Source organism: Vanessa cardui, chromosome 2, assembly GCF_905220365.1.
Source record: "Vanessa cardui chromosome 2, ilVanCard2.1, whole genome shotgun sequence".
In the NCBI taxonomy this organism is placed as follows: Eukaryota; Metazoa; Arthropoda; class Insecta; order Lepidoptera; family Nymphalidae; genus Vanessa; species Vanessa cardui.
This window is the reverse complement of record NC_061124.1, coordinates 9,528,217-9,547,894: the sequence shown is the minus strand read 5'-3', so window position 1 is coordinate 9,547,894 and position 19,678 is coordinate 9,528,217. Positions and strand designations below refer to the sequence as shown.

The window sequence follows — 19,678 nt, the reverse complement described above, 5'->3', positions numbered from 1 at the left end:
GAAAAGACAAAAGTTTATGTCAATAAATAATTATAAAACCTACGCACCTTAGTATCACCCGTCAGCCGTCGGTTACAACTTAAACCAAGTTGCGTGATGCGTTCAAGCTAAAGCTTAAAGAGTAAACTCTTTGTGGAGAGATCTATGCTCTTAGCACAGGCACTTCTTCATCGGAGAACAATTTAATAAGTTCCTTCACAACAATTAGGTAATATCCCCATGGTATCGTTTTATGAGTAGATAAATGGTGTCTAATTATTTATGAGTGTCTTAAGTATTTCGATAAGTTTATTATCACACAAGGTAAGGCAATTACCATTACTAATGCAAATACAATTTAATCACAACATTATAATAAATAAAATATTCAGATTCTTATTAAAATAAAAGTAAACATAAATTAAATTATACTTTGATATGTTAATATCTATATACAAAATATTTTAACCCTACTCTTACGAGAATTATTTCTGTCCGTTGAAGGAAAATATGATATGTATTCGAAGTATAATATCTATCCGAGTGAGTATAATACTCAAGCTCAGTTACATTAGCTTTAAGTACTTTTTTTCTGGGGTATGTGTTGTAAGAACTATCCACTTCCCAACTCTGGACCGGCCCAAAACTGAAAATGTATCTAATATTTTTTTATCGATACGACTCAGTTTTTTAACTCAGGATCTACAGGTTTTATAAGCTAGTCACTAGTCCAACGAGAATTATGTTATTATATAAACATAACCTGAATCGCTCCAGCACAATAAATGTCGCGTCGGTTTAAAGGCGTGGCAGTCAATAGTTGTTTGATTTTCATTAATACATGAAGTAAAGCAGGTTTGTAGCAAAAAATGTAGTTGAATGTGCCATAGATCTAAAAGCGTCTCGAAATCGACCTTGAAATTGAGACCGATACCTATATAATTACATTCAAATTCCATTTGCGAAGTTTTAAAATTACCTATATTTTTTAAAAGGCAAAGGTGACAGAGTCGTCTTCCTGACCTTAAGATATCATTGGTTTTTATTTAATATGTACATATTTCATTCGATAAAGTCCATCTCTGTGACATTTTATTAATTAATTGGGCTTAAATAAAATGAAAACTGCCAAATTTTATAAAGTGTTTATAGTTAGTTACGAAATACCGAATAGTAAAACTAAAGTATAATATATTATTGTATGTTACTCTAAAAAAATATGAATACAAAAAAATTCAAGAATTTTTTTTTTGGTTACTCTTAATTATTTTGGAACAAAAATTTTTGTATACTTATTAGATTGTATTATTCGTATATGATATTCATACTTATATCTTTACAGCTCAAATGGTCCGGCAACATAGTTTATTTAACTTACATTTAACTGGTTTCAAACAGTCAAACTAAATTTTCTCTTTGCGATTGGTTCATTTTGTATTCAAAATAATAAATAACATATATAATAAATAACAATAAATAACACATGAAATAAAAATTTAGTAAACTAATTGTGATTTTGTGTTTTATTCGAAAAAAAAAAACATAATATAAAATTAAACTTATATATTTATTATTAAAATACTAAATAAAATACAAATTTAAAATAATTATTAACAAAATTATCTGTTGTACAGATTCTACTTTACATAGAATAGTTAAAAATTTAACAGAATTTACATAATATTTAAAATTGCATTTGCACGAAAAGTGTGCGTAAATAATAATAATTTCTTTATATTTATCACATAAAAAGGAGTTTCACCATTAAAAATATACCTAATATGAATAAAAGAAAAAGTAGGACTTAAACTAGGTATTAAGTATCAATTTTTATTTAAATTTAGACATCTTATATAATATACGTTTGAGTCCAACAGTAGACATTATACAAAAATCTTCATAACAATTATTAACGTCATTCTTTCTTAACCATTTATATTTTTGTTGTGACTAGCGAACCGCATTATATAAAATCAAATAAGAAAGAAAAATAGAGAACTTTAAATTGAAAAATGTTTTTATGAACCAATTTTTTTCTAAGATATCTCTACCTATTATATAATTCTACAAATGGATATTTTTAAACTCGCGTATTTCGAACAGGATGTTTATCTTTTGAATCGCGTGCGAACTGTGCGAGCGCCTGCATACATAGATTACTATTTTTGTATAAAATATGTTCAAAATATCCAAATTATTGTATTTCATTAATACCTGTATCTCGAAACACCAAGTACTTCTAAAATCTTATTGTAGTTGGTTTCCTTATTTATTGGTAATAAAATCAAAACCTACTGCTTCTGTTTTGCAACAAAAATTACTTCAACCGTAAAATAATAATGCTCTTAAAATGCAATAATTCTTCTAATTAGTACAAATATTTTTTCATTACAGCTACATACATACATAAAATATTTATACAAAATTGGTCGTAAACATTTTTGAAAGTTATAACGAAATGAAAATGTATAATTAAAATGATATATATATTTTGTTATTTTTACATTTTGTTTTTGGAAAAATAATATTCCTATATTCTATCACATCTAAAACTTAAAAATATTAGTGAGAGTATTTTTACAAAGGTAATACTTCTATACTATAATTTTCACAGGCATTTGTATTTTATTAAGTTCCATAAAGTAAATGAATATCTAAGGCACTCAACAGAGATGGAGCTTTGTAACGACTATTACAATTATTCATATAATTCTCTCAAACAGATTTGGTTCAAACGAACGAGAGGCACGGCCTTGATATATGTTCTGATAATAATGTTGTAATGTTAATCGGTTTTAAATGTAGCAGTGGAATGTTACGTAAAATGCCTTAGTTTAATTTTATCCCATTAAAATGGAATGTTTAATTGCCGATATAACAATTTTTTTTTTACTTTTACCATTTAAAAAATCACTTAACAAAGTTATAATATACATATATTTAATAATATACGTAATTATTACATATTTTCATTTCATGAATAATTTCATAAAACTTTTCGATTCTCCGTTGTGTTATTAAAATTTCGATATATGTTTACAATCACTTTAAGATGTCATCGATTTACAGTCAATTGAAAAATTACAAATATGTAAGTTTATGTACATCAACACATAATCCATTTTGTCATCTAAAGCCAATAGCTCCCGCTACATTGGCCTTTAAAAGATTGTAATTTGCTTTTCTTAAATATCACATGTTAAGTAGGTATATTAAATTCCTTTGCAACAATTAGTGTTGTGCTAGAGATCGTCAAATCGTATATTTATAATGTATATTACACCTAAGTAATAAAATATTATTCAACGGTTACTGATTTAGCGAGATTTCTCGGACAATCTACATTGCATCCTCGCAAAACAGCTATATGATATGCTAGTAATTGCATAGGAATGACTGTAAGAACACCTTGTAAACAATCTACGGTTTTCGGAACTTCAAGAACACGAGATGCGAGAGATGTAGTCTCCGTATCTCCTTCCTCGCAAACCACGATCGGCCGACCTTGACGTGCTGTTACCTGCTGCAATGCATTCATGCACTTCGTATAAACGGGGTCACGCATTACTATCATCATAACTGGCATAGAATCATCAATGAGAGCCAGTGGACCGTGCTTCAATTCTCCCGCCATAATGCCCTCACTGTGCATATACGTCAGTTCCTTTACTTTTAAGGCCCCTTCTAGACAAGTAGCAAAATTATATCCACGACCCATAATAAGTAGTGATCGTTGCCGGTAGAGGTCTTCGGCCAGAGCTTTTACCTTCTCATCCAGTGCTAGTACCTGTCGAATTTTAGAGTCTAATTCATGAAGACCTTCGATAATATCGGCCCTTCGCTTTTGAAGTGAAATACGATCTTCGCTTATGACTAGGGCAAACATAACCAGAGACACAAACTGTGATGTATAAGCTTTTGTTGAGGCAACACCAATTTCGGGTCCGGCATTAATATGTACTCCACAGTGCGATTCACGACAAATTGAACTACCAACAGTGTTAGTAATACCAACGATTAGGGCTCCATGACGTTTGCAATAACGGAGGGCCATTAGTGTATCAGCAGTTTCTCCTGATTGCGAAATAAAGAAACAGACATCATCACGGAAAACGGGAGTGTTTCTATCTAAAAAGTCGGAAGCCAATTCAACCATCACTGGGAGTTCTGTCAACTCTTCTAACAACTGACGTGTAGCAACAGCACTATGATAACTTGTACCACATCCAATTAACATTAACCGTCTGCATCGCTTGATTTCTGGAATATAATCCTTAATTCCACCCAGAGTAACTGTGCCATTAGCAAAGTTTAGACGTCCTCTCATTGTGTTTACAATGGATTCTGATTGTTCAAAAATTTCTTTCTGCATGAAATAATCATAGTTACCTTTCATAATCTGCTGTATTTCAAGTTTCAGAGTTAAGATTTCTCTCTGATGAGGATCTGTGCTGCTGCCAGACATACGATGAATGCTGAGAACTCCATCCCTAATGTGTGCAACATCATCATCTTCAAAGTAGAGCACTCTGTTTGTATGCTCTATGACAGCTGAAGCATCAGAGGCAAAGAAATATTCAACATCTCTTTCCTCTTCTGGCTCAAAGTGAGCGTGACTGTTAACTCTGGGCACGGAGGGCACAACTCCTCTAGTTGCCTTATTGTTGGTGTACATAATAGGTACATGGTCACTCGATAAGCGCCTCCTTGTCTTAATACCAACCAGCAAAGGGCTACCACGTCTTGTAGCCACACACTCATTTGGGAAGAAACGAGACTTGAAACATAAAGCAAAAGCTCCTTCGAGTTGCTGAGTTACCTGCTCAACCAATTCCTGGAAGCTGTAATCCTTGTGTTGGTAATATATGTGGTGTATCAATTTAGCAATTATCTCAGTATCAGTCTGGGATTCAAATTCATAGCCTTTATTCTCAAGGAAGGTTTTGACTTCTTTATAGTTAGTGATGATGCCATTGTGGATAACAACAAACGAATTGTCTTCGCCTGACCGTTGCGGGTGCGAATTGATGGCACTCGGTTCACCGTGAGTTGCCCAACGAGTGTGAGCAATACCACAATGCGACTCTACAGTTTCTTCAACAGCTAACTCAAGGCTGCGTTCTTGAAGTAATTCTTCGAGGGCGGCTACTTTTCCACTTTTCTTCACAACGGCTATATCCTTTTGATCCGCAGCATCGATAGCGACACCCGCTGAATCATAACCACGGTATTCCAAGCGTTTCAATCCATTTACGAGCAATTCCAATATCTCTCGCCGGGTCTTAGGCGTAAGATGATTAATATATGCGAAAATTCCACACATCGTAAGCGGAGCAGAACGTTTACGCAGATTCGGGTGCACGAAACCACAACTAACGAGAGACTGCGCGCAACACAATATACTACCGATATTGAAGGCCTTCGTATATAACTCCTACCACTAATAAGTTACTTTCACTTACGGCAAAGCACACGTCATCATGTTTCGTTATCGTAGATACTACTTGTTGGTATCGTAAATATCAGCAAGCATCGGCAAAAACCAGTTCTACTATGACTTCTAACTATCCATTTAAATAAACACCAATATCCAATTCGAATATGTCAATGTCAGTAGATATGGATAACGTCATTGTTAACGTCAATATGACTACTTTTTTTCTTGAAACAATATCTGAAATATTTAGCCTATCAAACTATTATTATTTAAAATGATATAATATATTTAAATCTCCTGATAAGAAGTTAAAAATGTGTCATGTTTTTAGTAAAAAATTCTAATAATGTGTTTTATCAGTTTTCGAAAATAATGAAGCCTATACAATAATATTAATAAAACTTTTTAAATTATTCCGTTCTATGACTAAAATACACTAATTCAAGAAAAATAATTGAACTAAAACTTTAATTATACCATGATAATTGATAACTATGATTTGTCTTCTTATAATTTTATTAATAGTTATTACATATAATTTCGTAGCTTTTCAATATTTTAAAATACACTTTTTAGAAGCTTTATTAACTATTAATTGTGAAAACTATGAGGAATATTTAACACTTTTGTTTAACACTTTTCGAAATGAGAGTTCGAATATTAACATATAAGATTATAACTGAAAATGAATAAAAAATTAATAATTTTGAATTTGAGACAAATATTGATGATAATATATACATAAAAAAAGTTTGTATAACATCTATTTTATTTCATACACAGTATCAACATCGAAAAAATTGTTGTTATTTCAATATTTATCTTTACGCCAGGTGAATTTTTCATATACTGGTAACTCTGTGTAGAAATTTTCCTTGTAAGCTTGTTGTAAGCCGTAATTGTTCCGCCATGTAGCCTATACAAAAGCATTCAGAAGATGAATATTATGGCTTCTCTGATATTTTTAGATTTATCAATCTTTGGTTTAAGCTAGATAAAGCTAACGATTAATTTACGTTTCTGAACACAGTTTTTTGATTACAACATGAAATAAATTTATAGTTTTAAAATTTAAAAAACTGGAAAATACACTGTTGGTTTTTCCTATTGCTGTGAGTATTTCTTTTTAAAAATGCAGGTATATATAAATTATTGAAATTTTTAGCTGTTCTTCCAATTATTATTCTCTAATAAAATTACTTTGACAACAGCTTTTCTGCATTGCAAATAATTATATGAACAAATGAATTGATGTTCAGATTCAGACTACAAAAGACACTTATTTTTTATAAAAAAGATAAGATGTCGACGGAATCCAATGATATTCTAATAAACAGATATGTTATACCCATACTAAATAACAGAAAAAAAAGTGTGCCGCGCTGGGGACCGTTTATTTTACATTTCGTTACAAGTAAAAAGGATAGCTTGATAAAAACAATAAGTAAAAGGGACAATTACATGTTTTAATTACGCAAAACGTATTATTTCGTAATAATGATGTGTTATAACGTATTATTACGTAAATCGACTAAAGGCAAACGTCCCAATTAGGACGTTTTCTAGTCTTCACTTTTTGCGCGTTAATAACATATCTGTTCACTAGAACATCGCTGATGGTCCAATCTAGTCAGGAATTATCTGCTAAAAATTCCCACCGTCATTTTTGTAGCCTTTACCTTACCTACTTAGTGTTACCTTTTAGTTGAAGGGTATCCGTAACTTGACGTTGACTTTACTAAATGTAATAATTAACTTAAAAATCTGCTTATATTTTAATACTTTTCTCAATAAAATATTGTAAAGTATTTACCTATACTTAGTAGTATTAAAAGTAAGTACCTCATTATTAACTAAAACTAATTACCTGCAATTTAACGTTAAGTATTAATGGTTATAATATTAGTCATGTTATTTTATAGTTTTAAACGATCTAGTCGTTACGGAGTTTTGAATCCAGACCGGATTCGAAAAGGCTAACTGTAAAATAGAATTGTTCCAAAACTTTTATATTATGTTTAGACGTTTTATGTTAGACGGCAGAAGCAAAATAATATATTTTATCGTTATAGATTTACGAAAACAGTGATAAACATTTAATATTTGCATTTAAAATAATTAAGTGGTTAATTAAACATCACTTCTCAAAGTTTTATGTAACATACTTATAAATAAAACCTACTAGCTGAATCGGTGGCTTGTAAATACAATACTACCTCAAAGCCATCTCTATCCTATATCCTATTTCACCATCGTTTCAGTGGCTTAACTATGAATATATATGAGACAGACAAACAAGTTCCTTCCAGCATTTGTAGACTCGACCTTCTGACTTCTTATCTTAACAATAGAATTCAGAGGGTTGACGTTAAAGGGACAAGGTCTCCTGGGGTCTCAGTTAGTATGGGGGTCCCACAAGGATCAATTCTTGGACCTTTTCTATTCCTCGTATACATAAATGACTTGCCCTTTCTTGTTGGGAACAAACATGATATAGTATTGTTTGCTGATGATAGCTCTTTGGTTTTTAAAATTAATAGGAAACAGGTTCAGTATGACGTTGTAAACAATGCTATGTCTGACATAGTACATTGGTTTAGCGTAAATAATCTTAGACTGAATAATAAAAAAACTAAAGTTGTAAAATTTAGCACACCAAATGTGCAAAATGTAAAACCCGATGTACTTATCAATGGGGAATCGATGGATCCAGATGTAACAACTGAATTTCTTGGCATCACTCTTGATGCCAAGTTACAGTGGCTCCCCCATATAAACGGATTGGCGGGTAGACTGAGTTCTGCAGCATTCGTGGTCAAAAAAATTAGATTATTTACCGATGTTGATACGGCTCGACTAGTATAATTCAGTTACTTTCACAGTATAATGTCCTACGGTAATATGCTTTGGGGTAACGCAACCGCTATCCAAACTATATTTGTGCTGCAGAAGAGGGCTATTCGCGCAATCTTTAACCTAGGAGCCAAAAAATCATTAAGGTATAGATTTAAGGAAATTAAGATATTAAATGTTGCTTCTCAATACATATTTTGTAATGTTTTGTATGTACGGAAAAATATTAATGTTTTTATGAGAAAATGTGATTCTCATAACATTGGTACAAGGAACAAACACAATCTTGTTACTCCTGTTACTCGACTGCATAGAGTCAGTTACTCTTTTGTGGGGCAATGTATACGCTTCTACAACAGGATCCCCAGAAAGCGTTCCAAATGCTTCTGTTGCCAAATAAAAAAAAATGTTAAGGAACGCTTGTGTGCATACAATTAGCGAGTTTATGTTTGATAGCACACCTTGGGAATGAAACGATTGCCTCCTGGCTATTTCTAATCATATACTACTATGTATCTTATTAATTTGACAAAAAAAAAAAAATAACAAAAAAAAAGACCGGCTGAGTTTCTTGCGCCGGTTCTTCTCAGGTCAGGGTGTTCCTTTTTCCGAACCGGTGGTAGTGTTTATTTGACAATCAATAAGTAAGTGTGATGCTTCTATATTGAATAAAGGAATTTGAGTTTGAGTAGCCTTTAATATAAGTACAGACATAGATCACATATCAGTATTGCTAGAAGGGTTATAGTATATATTTTTATGTTTGATTTCCCTTTTTTCTGAGAGTTGAACGTCCACAAATAAACAAAATCAATTTGTGGCAATTGATGTTTATATAAATAGATTACTATAAATTTATGTAATTTTGTTAATTAATTGGTACTAAAAATTGCACTGCACCAAGTTTCGTCAAGAGTTGTCGGTTCTAAAATGTCAATAAAAACGGGTACTAACTTTTGGGTATGCATCGCGACTGTATAAAGTGGCAGATTAGCTTTAAAATAATAGCAGCATTTACTACCTATTTTATGTTACTTAATAATAAATTTAAATTTTAGTATCCATACTAAAAACAAAATCTTACAATAGCCGGTTATTCTATCATCAAGATGACAAGCCATTGATAATTTTCTCATTACGGCTCTATAGTGCGGTTGTCTGTATCCAATCATTTATATTATAACCTTTTTGGTACCTCAACGTACATTTTTGTTTGTCAATGAAACAAACTACAATTTAATGAGGCGATGGCTCCAAGCTATGAAAACTAACGATAGTATGTAATTGGAAGTGGATGGGAACTGTGATGCGAGCGCATCATGCTAGGTTATTTGACGTTTGAAATAAAATTATCGATACCAGTAGCTTCTTTATTGGTTTATCAGGATCAAGGTCTTTACAAAATTATTGAAAAAATTACAAAGATACATTTAGCTTAATAAGATTGAGTTCTCTCCGTACCTATGTAAATCTAAACAGTTATGGAAATCCAAATTGAATGTTTAAACCTTTGCGTCTTTACCGTAAACAGGCAAATTAATTTTATAAAATAAGGGTATAGTTTCAACTAGGAACAGAAATTACATTTCACTTTACAAATTCCTCAATTTCTATCAAAACGTTCTTAACGCTTTATAACATACGTCTAAAATCAACTATGGGCAGCCAGTTTAGAACTGACTGCCCTCATTTCTACACTCTGATGTTTATCTTCTACTTACATACACATGTTCAATCTTAAGAAAATAACTTTTTATTTTTACCTACTGAAGTATGGAAAAGATTCATCTTAAATAAGTTCATAACTTTATGACAAAACTAGGTATTTAAAATTACGTCGTCATGCTGTAATAAATCGTCGAATTCGCTTTTCTCGGGAGCGGGACAGGTAACATAATCAAAGAGCATACGAACCAAACAACCCAGGAAAACCAAAAACAGAGTCGAGAATATATACTTAAGTACTTTCGTGATGAGACATTGATAGGATAGAATCTCGAATATCAACGACACGCGATCAATAAGGTCTAAAGATTCAATTTCGTCTCTCGCGCCTTTCCTCCTGAATTCCTTGCGATGGAAAAATAAAACGTAACGAGAGTACGGAAACTCAGACTTGGTGAGTAACTTACGCCTAAAATAAGCACAAATACATAAACTTAACATGTAATAGTAACTAAAACGAATAAACTTGAGTATCTTGTTCTGATAAATGCACGAGTCGGGGATGTCGATGTCACCACTGAAGAAGCTCCGATGGGGGGAGTACGCTGAGGGGACACTACTGAGGGGGCAGGGCGGGGGAAACTCGTCTTCCGCTTCGGACTCCAACGAGCTCTCCGCATCCCAAAATACACATACATCTCGAGGAGAGTGGGCTGGAAGAAGGGGTGCCTCGGGAATCGACAGGAAGCCGGGCTTGGGGATGGGTCTGGTAGGGGAAGTGGTTGAGGGAGAGGGGCTCGCAGCGCTGCGGGAGATGGCTACCAGCTGCGATTTGTTCGTTGAAGTGCCCCATAGTTATTTTTTCTTCTGGGCCTTCTCGGCGGCCTTGGTGATTTTGCCTGTAGTGACCTCCTTGAAGGTTACACTCTGAAACAAAATAAATGTATTTTATTGGATTGGGCATACGACGTTTTACTGGTAATATGTCTCGTACTTATTAGAATTACAAGCCCATAATCCATGCCAGTCTATGGTTAGAGAAGAGCATTAGAGCTAATCATTCACAAAGGTCATTGAGTAAGTAGTAACGTCAAGACAAATGCAGTGTAATAATAATATCAAATATTAAATACGTGCTAGTGTTACAAAAGGAGCGCCGGAAGACATATGAAGATTACACTTGTCTAATTATGTCGTTCTGATCGAATTCGATTTTCGACAACGTAGGTTGATAAGCAACTCGTTGCGAAGTCTTTACCTTTATTATACATTATAGCATTATTTAGACATTCCTTGTATGTGCTTATAATTTTTAATTCGTTCTGCATGTGTGTGTGTGTGTGTGTGTGTGTATGTGTGCGCGCCTGTGTGTGTGTGCGTGTGTGTGTGTGTGCGTGTGTGTGTGTGTGTGTGTTTGTGTGTGTGTGTTCGCGTGTGTGTGTGCGTGTGTGTGTGCGCGTGTGTGTGCATGTGTGTGTGTGTGTGCGCGCGCGTGTGTGTGTGTGTGTGTGTGTGTGTGTGTCCGTGTGTGTGTGTGTGAGCGTGTATGTGTGTGTGCGTGTGTGTGCGTGTGTGTGCTTGTGTGTGCGTGTGCGTGCACGTTACCTTGATGACGCCGACGGCGACGGTCTGACGCATGTCGCGCACGGCGAAGCGGCCGAGCGGAGGGAACTCCTGGAACGACTCGACGCAGAGCGCTTTGGTCGGGACCAGCGTCACGATGGCCGCGTCTCCCGACTTGATCGACTTCGGCTCCACTTCAGTAGTCTTGCCTAAAAGTGACCTCACGGCATTATTATGGGCCGAACCTACTGTGTATTATACACAAAAACCAGGCAGGTTTTTTATAATTTTGAATTTCGATCTCGTTTATTAATATTAACTTGAATGCAAAAGTAGAATAAAAGAACGTTATCTCAATTTAATGCATGAAATCGCTTCTGATATCATTCGCCGAAACCAAAGATCGCAGATTCAATGTCGAAAATTATTAAAATAGTATCAATCGAAGATTTTCATTCTAAGTTTTTTCTTAACTGACAGGAGTTTCGTCGAATATCATCTTCGTTTGGCGAATTGATATTATACGAAAAAAGAACAATTGTAGAGTGAAATGTTACTATGTGGATATAAAGGCATCGTGTATGCGTACCGGTACGGCGGTCGCACTTCTCCTTGATCTCGGCGAACTTGCACGCGATGTGCGCCGTGTGGCAGTCCAGCACGGGCGTGTAGCCGTTGCTGATCTGCCCCGGGTGGTTCAGCACTATCACCTGCGTACGCCCTTATCATGTACTCGATACTCCGACAACTTATGTAAACAACGCTTAAGAATTTATTATCAAATGCTTAATTATATTCCAGGATTCTTGGGATTTTAGATTGTAAGTTATGAAGGTATTTCGTTTGAATAAACGGCGGTTACGGATATACAGCATTTTGTATCTTGCCAGTATACAGTTGTTACACACATTATAAAATATTTAAATCTATGAAAATTCAACTTAGTGAATATAATATTTACACAGTTGAAATATTATGTATTGAGCAATCTCAAGCTCTGACACGCACCTGACATAGTGCCAACGCAGACATTTTTTTGTGATAAAGTTAATTAACATTATTGCATAAATTAAAATAGAATATTAATGAAACAAACTGAATAGCTGATTCTCGGGTATCACAGTGGACCATAGAATTCTATAGCGAATTGACAACGTGCAATGCAACTTGTATTGAGTTTTCTCGACTATACCTGCTTATTGCGTACGAGCAGGGCCTGTAAAACCTGGATGGAACCTATGCTGATTCGTATATTCGTTAAATGTACACCCCTTTTTATTCTCTCTTGACATACCTATAGCCTATTGCAATCGAAGAAAGAAAAATATAAACAAATCTTAGATTAACGTATTCCATACGAATTGTTTGGAAGCTCTTGTTCGCTACTGTATCAATATATTTAATTTATAATACAACACCACGCCACTTAACCAATTATGTCCACTCTACTTCCAATGTTCTCATAGCAGCGCCATTTTTTCAAATATCCATAACAAATGTTGTTTATATGGCTTTAGTAGTCTAGTGGTTGAAAAGAGCTACATATAAGATGTTGTCCAATAAAAATTTAGGGAACATAAAATTGTAGTTTGGAAAGGTCCTTAAGAAGCCCTAGACTCGAGTATAAAAAACATAGATGAGGGGATTTTAAATAAAGATTAGGTTTACGTGCCCTACGTCAAATTAGGTTAAAGACTCAAGTCATTTACCACGGGTTTAAAGAAGTATGACGTTAGTACTTTGACACATATTTTAGAATTATATGTGGTACTTTTTACCTTTATGGATTTAACGTTTTTAAATATTTCACTCTCACCCATTTTTAAAGTTTAGTTAGATAAAGAACTAGGTACACAAGTATTAAATGCCATTAGAGTTACTTACAGATTACGTAACTAAAATTATAAATTTCATTATATTCGTTGATTGACAAATTTACGGTTATATAAAAGTATATATGGGTAAGTGAGTTCTTAAACTTAAAAAGTTTAAGAAAAATAATAGCATTACGATAGTTTTAGTAGAAACAGAGTTAATTTCACACATACAATGCCGCAAGCAACTCGTATTTATAATTATTGCGATGCAATTGTAACTCTTATACAATCTATAACATATTGTGATAAAACTGTAACAAGGCCGCCGAATGCTGAAATTATTATTTTTTTTCAAAAGATTTATATTGCTATCTCTTTCACAAGTGTTACTTTAAAAATTTAGTATGACTTTCAGTCTTGTTCAATTATTAAAGTATTACTGAAATTAATTTGATAAAATATAAGTTAATTTCAGTGTGGTCGTAATACGTGAATTGGGAAATGTAAGCGCAAAATACTATTACATAATACTTTGTATTTAATTGCTATGAGTACATAACTCAATTTTACTTGGTGGTAGCAAGAGTTTGTGCAAGCCCGATTGGGTTGGTGGTACCCAATCGTCAGATATTCTTCCGTCAAACAACTATATTCAGCATTGTTGCGTTTGGTTTAAAGAGTTAACTATCCGCACAAGGGATATTGCAAGGCTGGGGGCACATTCGTGATATAAAGAAGCTTTATATTTCTTACAGCGTCAATTGCTATTGTAGTGGTCCAAACGCGTCAGATCTCTTACTCAATAAAAAAACGAAGTCCTACATGTGACAGATGTAACTAAGCAAGTAATTGTTGTTTTTTATTTGTTTACGTTTCGTAGATTAGAGTATTATCTTTAGGTATAACAGGTGTTTCGGCGGCGAGGCAATTCGTTGCGCAAGACCAATCATTGACCAAGACGTCGGTATCTAATATGTTTATCGAAAACAAGTTTGCACGCCGATTATGAATTTCATACAAACTTGAAACCCGTCTCTATAATTAATAATCGCTAGTCGTGTTGTAACGCGTCGTTATACGATTTTAATCGAACAAAAACCGTTAATAAGTTAATCACAATAATGTTTAATGTCGTGCGATTAGTTTTCACTGTAACTGTTAGCTCATACGGACAGCGGATTCAATTCGGATTAACAAGCAAGCACTCAAATGTTTATGCATTTACTGTACAGCTTATCTCATGGGATCAAAGATATTCTGAGATTATTTTATTCCGAGAAGAATGTTGGGTACAGCTCTAAATACTTTAAACCTTCATAAGCAATATAGTACATTTGTATACAGTTGTATTAAAATCGAAGCGATTGTTTGATAATGAAACTAACCTGTGCAGTGAAGTCGGAGGCTCCCTTAGGGGGGCAGTTCTTGGAGTCTCCGGCCACGTAGCCGCGGCGCAACTCCTTCACCGACACGTTCTGTCGCGAACATCATTATTTATTACAAAATCAAAATGTCTATCTAACAGAAACATACCAAATGTAACAAAAATAAATCGCATTCGTATCAAATGACGGTAATTTATAACGAATGAATTTACGTAATCACCGAGATAGTGACTTCTACTGAATTATAATTGCACCATTAGGCTAATTGTATTCTATTTACTTTCGATGAAATAAAACCGATTAATACAATTATTAGTTTCCTTTCAAGAAATATATCGCCTCCAAACCGCTTCCATTTTTTTTTTCAATCCTATGCCCAAAGGTTGTCTGGAAGAAATTGCTACCGTAGCGATAAGACCGCCTTTGTACATCTACTCAACATGTTACCCATTTGCCTTGTCTTTTATTATTGGTGTACAATAAAGAGTATTTATTATTATTATTATTATATCGACCGTGTATGTGCAACAGTCGTGACGTATTTACCTTCACGTTGAAGCCCACGTTGTCTCCGGGCATGGCCTCCTGGAGCGCCTCGTGGTGCATCTCCACGGACTTCACCTCGGTGGTGATCGCGGCCGGGGCGAATACGACCACCATGCCTAATCAATACAATTGTCAATTATTTTTACGGCATTCATAGAACTATTCAGCTGTATCTCATCCCTATCGAGTACTCGTCCCTCACCTGGCTTCAGAATGCCGGTCTCGACTCGGCCGACGGGCACGGTTCCGATACCGCCAATCTTGTACACGTCCTGCAGGGGCAGCCGGAGAGGCTTCTCGGTCGGACGAGAGGGAGGCTGGATCGCGTCCAGAGCCTGAACCATGTCATACAATTATTCGAACGTCCATAAGAGAGCCCAAGCCATTTATATAAACTTAAGCCAAAAATCAATATATCACCCCTAGGTCTGCATTTGTCCCGTTCCAAAAATAATTTAGTTACAAAAACTAATAAAAATATCGATTGAATGACGCTGCTGACCTCGATGAGGCATTTGCCCTCGACCTTGCCGTCCTTGCGGTCGATGGTCCACCCCTTGAACCACGGCATCTTGTCGGACGGCTCCAGCATGTTGTCGCCGTGCCAGCCCGAGATGGGCACGAAGGCCACCGTCGCCGGGTTGTAGCCTTTAACCGAATACTTAGTCACTCCCAGAATATTTATCAAGTACTATTTCAATTGAATCCATAGCCCAATGTTTATAAGACGATACAGATGATCGAAATAAGCGTTTAGGCAATAAATGTATACAATTCGTGTTAATTTATCTATGATATAAAATATATAAGTAAATATAGTTTTAAAAAGTAAAAGTAAACTCGAGTAGGTTTATTAATAAATCACTTAATTATTCCAATCATTAAAAAATACAAAAGGTTTTATGAAAACTTACCAATCTTCTTGATATAAGAAGACACTTCCTTCTTGATTTCTTCATAACGCGCCTCGTGGTACGGCGGTTCAGTGGAGTCCATCTTGTTAACGCCCACGATCAGCTGCTTGACGCCGAGCGTGAAAGCAAGCAGAGCGTGCTCACGCGTCTGTCCGTTCTTGCTGATACCGGCTTCAAACTCTCCAGTACCGGCCGCCACGATCAACACGGCGCAATCAGCCTGTGTCGAAACAAAATAACGATACATAATAACGATATTTTTGCATATTCCTATTGCGTTTATGTTGTCGCACAACGTACTTGGGAAGTTCCAGTAATCATGTTCTTGATGAAATCTCTGTGACCGGGCGCGTCGATGATGGTGACATAATACTTAGCGGTCTCGAACTTCCACAGGGCGATGTCGATGGTAATACCACGCTCGCGTTCTGCTTTCAACTTGTCCAACACCTGCGGGTATGTAACGATCGTAAATATATCTCCATTGAAAGCATAACTTGCATTTTTCTTGAAAGAAATCTTACCCAAGCGTACTTGAATGAACCTTTGCCCATTTCCTGCGCCTCCTTCTCGAACTTCTCGATTGTACGCTTGTCGATACCACCGCACTTGTAGATCAAGTGGCCGGTGGTGGTCGACTTTCCAGAGTCGACGTGGCCGATTACGACGATGTTAATGTGCGTCTTTTCCTTACCCATTTTGGTTTTGATTGCGCGATTTCAACAGTTAAGATCTGATAAATGAACAAAATAAGTATTAAGAATACCGTCGAACAGCATTTTTAAACTTTTTAATTAGGTCGTAGATACCTATATATATAAAAAAGAATAATTAAGGTAACAATGATTTAATAGGGCGACTAATAAGTAACAGTCCCTGATAAGGTTTACAGGTTTTAGATACTAATAAAAGTAAAAATACTCAATTTATTTTTATTCATCCATAACATAGCTTCTTACAATACTAACAGCTTATAAAGTAGCCTTTAGTTAAATTGCTTATAGGCGTTTGGGTTACATAAATTTTTTGAAAGTCATCTAATATTTTTGCGCATTGGCCTAATGCGGCATTATTATCATAACTGCACAATACAGCGGGTTGTATGTTCGTGCTTCTAAAGTCAATATTATACAACACTTCGGCTGCTCAACGACCTTGCGTATGTCTACTAGTGCGTCTAGTAAGTGCGTAGGTGTTTACGTAAGTTATGGGATACATCATTTCTATATTTTAATGCAATTAACATATGCAATTTAAAAATTGTAAGTATATACAATGCGATAGGTATTCTGATAGAGTTAAAACTTCGTGAAAAAAAAGACATATTCTATTGACAATAATCTACAAAAGAATAGGTACAAGAAAGATTATGGTTTTATAATCAACGTAAGCTAATGAATGAATATTGAAATATAAAGTAAGAGACATATTTCCCAATTTTTCGAACATGTCGGATGATTTGTTAAGAATAAATATTTTAATAACCACGGAACCGGAACAGGAAATTAGAAATCAATACGACCTTAACGCCTATTTTCTTTAAATTGAATAAAAAATACCTTGACAACTTTGAGAATATTTTAATACGTTTATATTTTTCTGCACAGCGATACAGAAAACAACTTTCGATTAAATTGTAAATTTAAATTAATCTATCAACGTCATCAATCAGTAGAGGTCTGATAATTATAATATACCTAACAAAGACAAATTCATTTCTCGGAAAATCTCTTTCTTTAATTACCTTCCTTATAAATCCAGTCGTTTACAAGGTCGGTTAATTGAATGTAATCACTTATAAAATAATCACAGTGTTGAAATCAAGTAACGAATGCACTGCCCAACTTTGGAATGCACTAAGTGGGAGGCTTCGATTGAACTGGCAGCAAATCTCCGGGACGAGCTGCTCCGGGCGTGCGCAGGACGTCCGGGACATCGATACAGCCAGCCTTTCACCCAAATATAGAACACTTCGCGACTGACTCTCACAACATACCTACAAACATCTTTAGTAATAACTACCGATCGATTTTGAACCACCTATGTAGGTGTATCATCTATGGACATTAAAGAAAGTCAACGTCAAACCAAATAAATTTCATTCTTACACGCTTCAGATTTAAAATGTTCAATGAAAATGCCTTAAAACTACATTTTTACGTAAGCGTTAATAATAATATTGTACTTTTTAAACGTTAGAGATACTGCGCATCGGACTAAGAAATCACATAGTTTATTATCACGAGAGTGCATACACTCTAATTTTAGCCGACTAAACTATATGCATTTAAACAGATGTATTTGCAAATGACATGCTCCGACTTGCAAAATTAGAAGTTGCATGTCGCCTATTGGAATACGTGGCATGTGTACAGGAGAGATCGTCAGATCGCACATGGTCTCGCCGGCAAAATTACGGCTTCCATCTTGTGCGGAAATCGAATCAGCAAATATTTTGTCTGTCAAATTTTTACTTGACTTATTTTTTTTCCTATCATAGCTGTTGCAATATTCAATAAAAACAATGACAATGGGGAAACAAAATAAACGGGCACACTGTCATGAGTTTAAATTTAGAAAACATATAATCCTATTATGAAATATTTATAATAACGCAAAGCGCAAAGGCCAAATAGGCGTTTTAAAAAAAGATGCGCACAAAATATATATTGATTCCGCTGTTTCATATTTTTGGTAAATGGTATGTTTATAAAATAGATGTTAATTATGAATCACAACTTAATCGGCTTTCACTCAGTCATGAGAACAAATAAATGAAGTAGATAAAACATCAAATTGCGTAATTAATATGGGCTACCGGTAAAGTTATAGATATAAAATTTGGAATAAATATATAATTTCAAATGAAACCCCACTAATACCTTGATTATTCGTAATTCAAATTAACTTACCAGTATTAATTTCCACCGCAAGAACAATTAATAACAAAGAAAAACTTGAAGAGACTCACCTATCGCAGCTGCAGTGATGAATTTTCCTAGCGATTTTCAAGCATGCGCTATGGCAGTTCACCCGGGAATTGCAATCAATAAAATCAAATGTGTTCCTTATTTTTCTGACTCGAGAATGCAGTTTATTTTTTATAGAAAACCACTTTTAAAATATTAATCAAGATTTTATTTGATACTAACTATCATTAAATAGATAGAAAAAAACTATTTCAGCAAATAAGCGCGTATAGAAAAACGGATGTTCATATTTTCTTCTCTAGTCACAGACTATAAATTGTTATGGCCAGGGAAATTTTTATATAAAATATGAGTGTTATAAAAAAATATTCAAAATTAGCTCAATAACAATTTAAAAAAATATTAATTAATATCGTGTGTCGCGTGTGGACTTAAAAATTTTGTTAAAACATGAAATGCAAATATCTCCTTTTTTGTTCGTCTTTCAAATATAATAAAATATACTGTTTGAAGTTCAAAAAATATAATAATATAGGGATAAATATCAATGCAATAATTTTATTTTGTCTTCAAGTTCTTACTAAATACA

The 19,678-nt window shown here is 34.4% G+C and overlaps 3 protein-coding genes across 5 annotated transcripts; all 3 read right to left on the bottom strand.

Annotated features, from left to right (window-relative positions):
- Positions 1-1,527: 1,527 nt before the first annotated feature.
- On the bottom strand, positions 1,528-5,572 carry LOC124540809 (glutamine--fructose-6-phosphate aminotransferase [isomerizing] 2-like). Its single transcript, XM_047118534.1, has one exon. It carries the CDS (start codon positions 5,300-5,302, stop codon positions 3,278-3,280), a length of 2,025 nt encoding a protein of 674 aa, XP_046974490.1. The 5' UTR covers positions 5,303-5,572; the 3' UTR covers positions 1,528-3,277.
- A 4,046-nt stretch (positions 5,573-9,618) lies between these two features.
- Positions 9,619-10,789, bottom strand: LOC124540842 (the record flags this gene model as incomplete). The annotated part of the gene is made up of 1 exon (XM_047118573.1): positions 9,619-10,789. A coding segment is annotated over one exon (702 nt), but the record flags the coding sequence as incomplete, so codon positions are not given.
- On the bottom strand, positions 10,570-19,248 carry LOC124540820 (elongation factor 1-alpha 2). 3 transcript variants are annotated; one of them, XM_047118544.1, is made up of 11 exons: positions 19,131-19,248; positions 16,684-16,892; positions 16,460-16,609; positions 16,160-16,379; positions 15,748-15,893; positions 15,448-15,580; positions 15,246-15,361; positions 14,700-14,789; positions 12,087-12,207; positions 11,540-11,706; positions 10,570-10,861 (listed from the first exon to the last, which is right to left on the bottom strand). In XM_047118544.1, the coding sequence occupies exons 2-11, from the start codon at positions 16,855-16,857 to the stop codon at positions 10,790-10,792; spliced, it is 1,389 nt and encodes a 462-aa protein (XP_046974500.1). In that variant the 5' UTR covers positions 16,858-16,892; positions 19,131-19,248; the 3' UTR covers positions 10,570-10,789. The 3 variants fall into 3 exon arrangements, with proteins under 3 accessions (XP_046974500.1, XP_046974508.1, XP_046974517.1); XM_047118552.1 differs by having other exon boundaries at positions 19,072-19,139; XM_047118561.1 differs by lacking the exon at positions 19,131-19,248 and adding an exon at positions 17,904-18,134.
- Between the last annotated feature and the right edge of the window lie 430 nt (positions 19,249-19,678).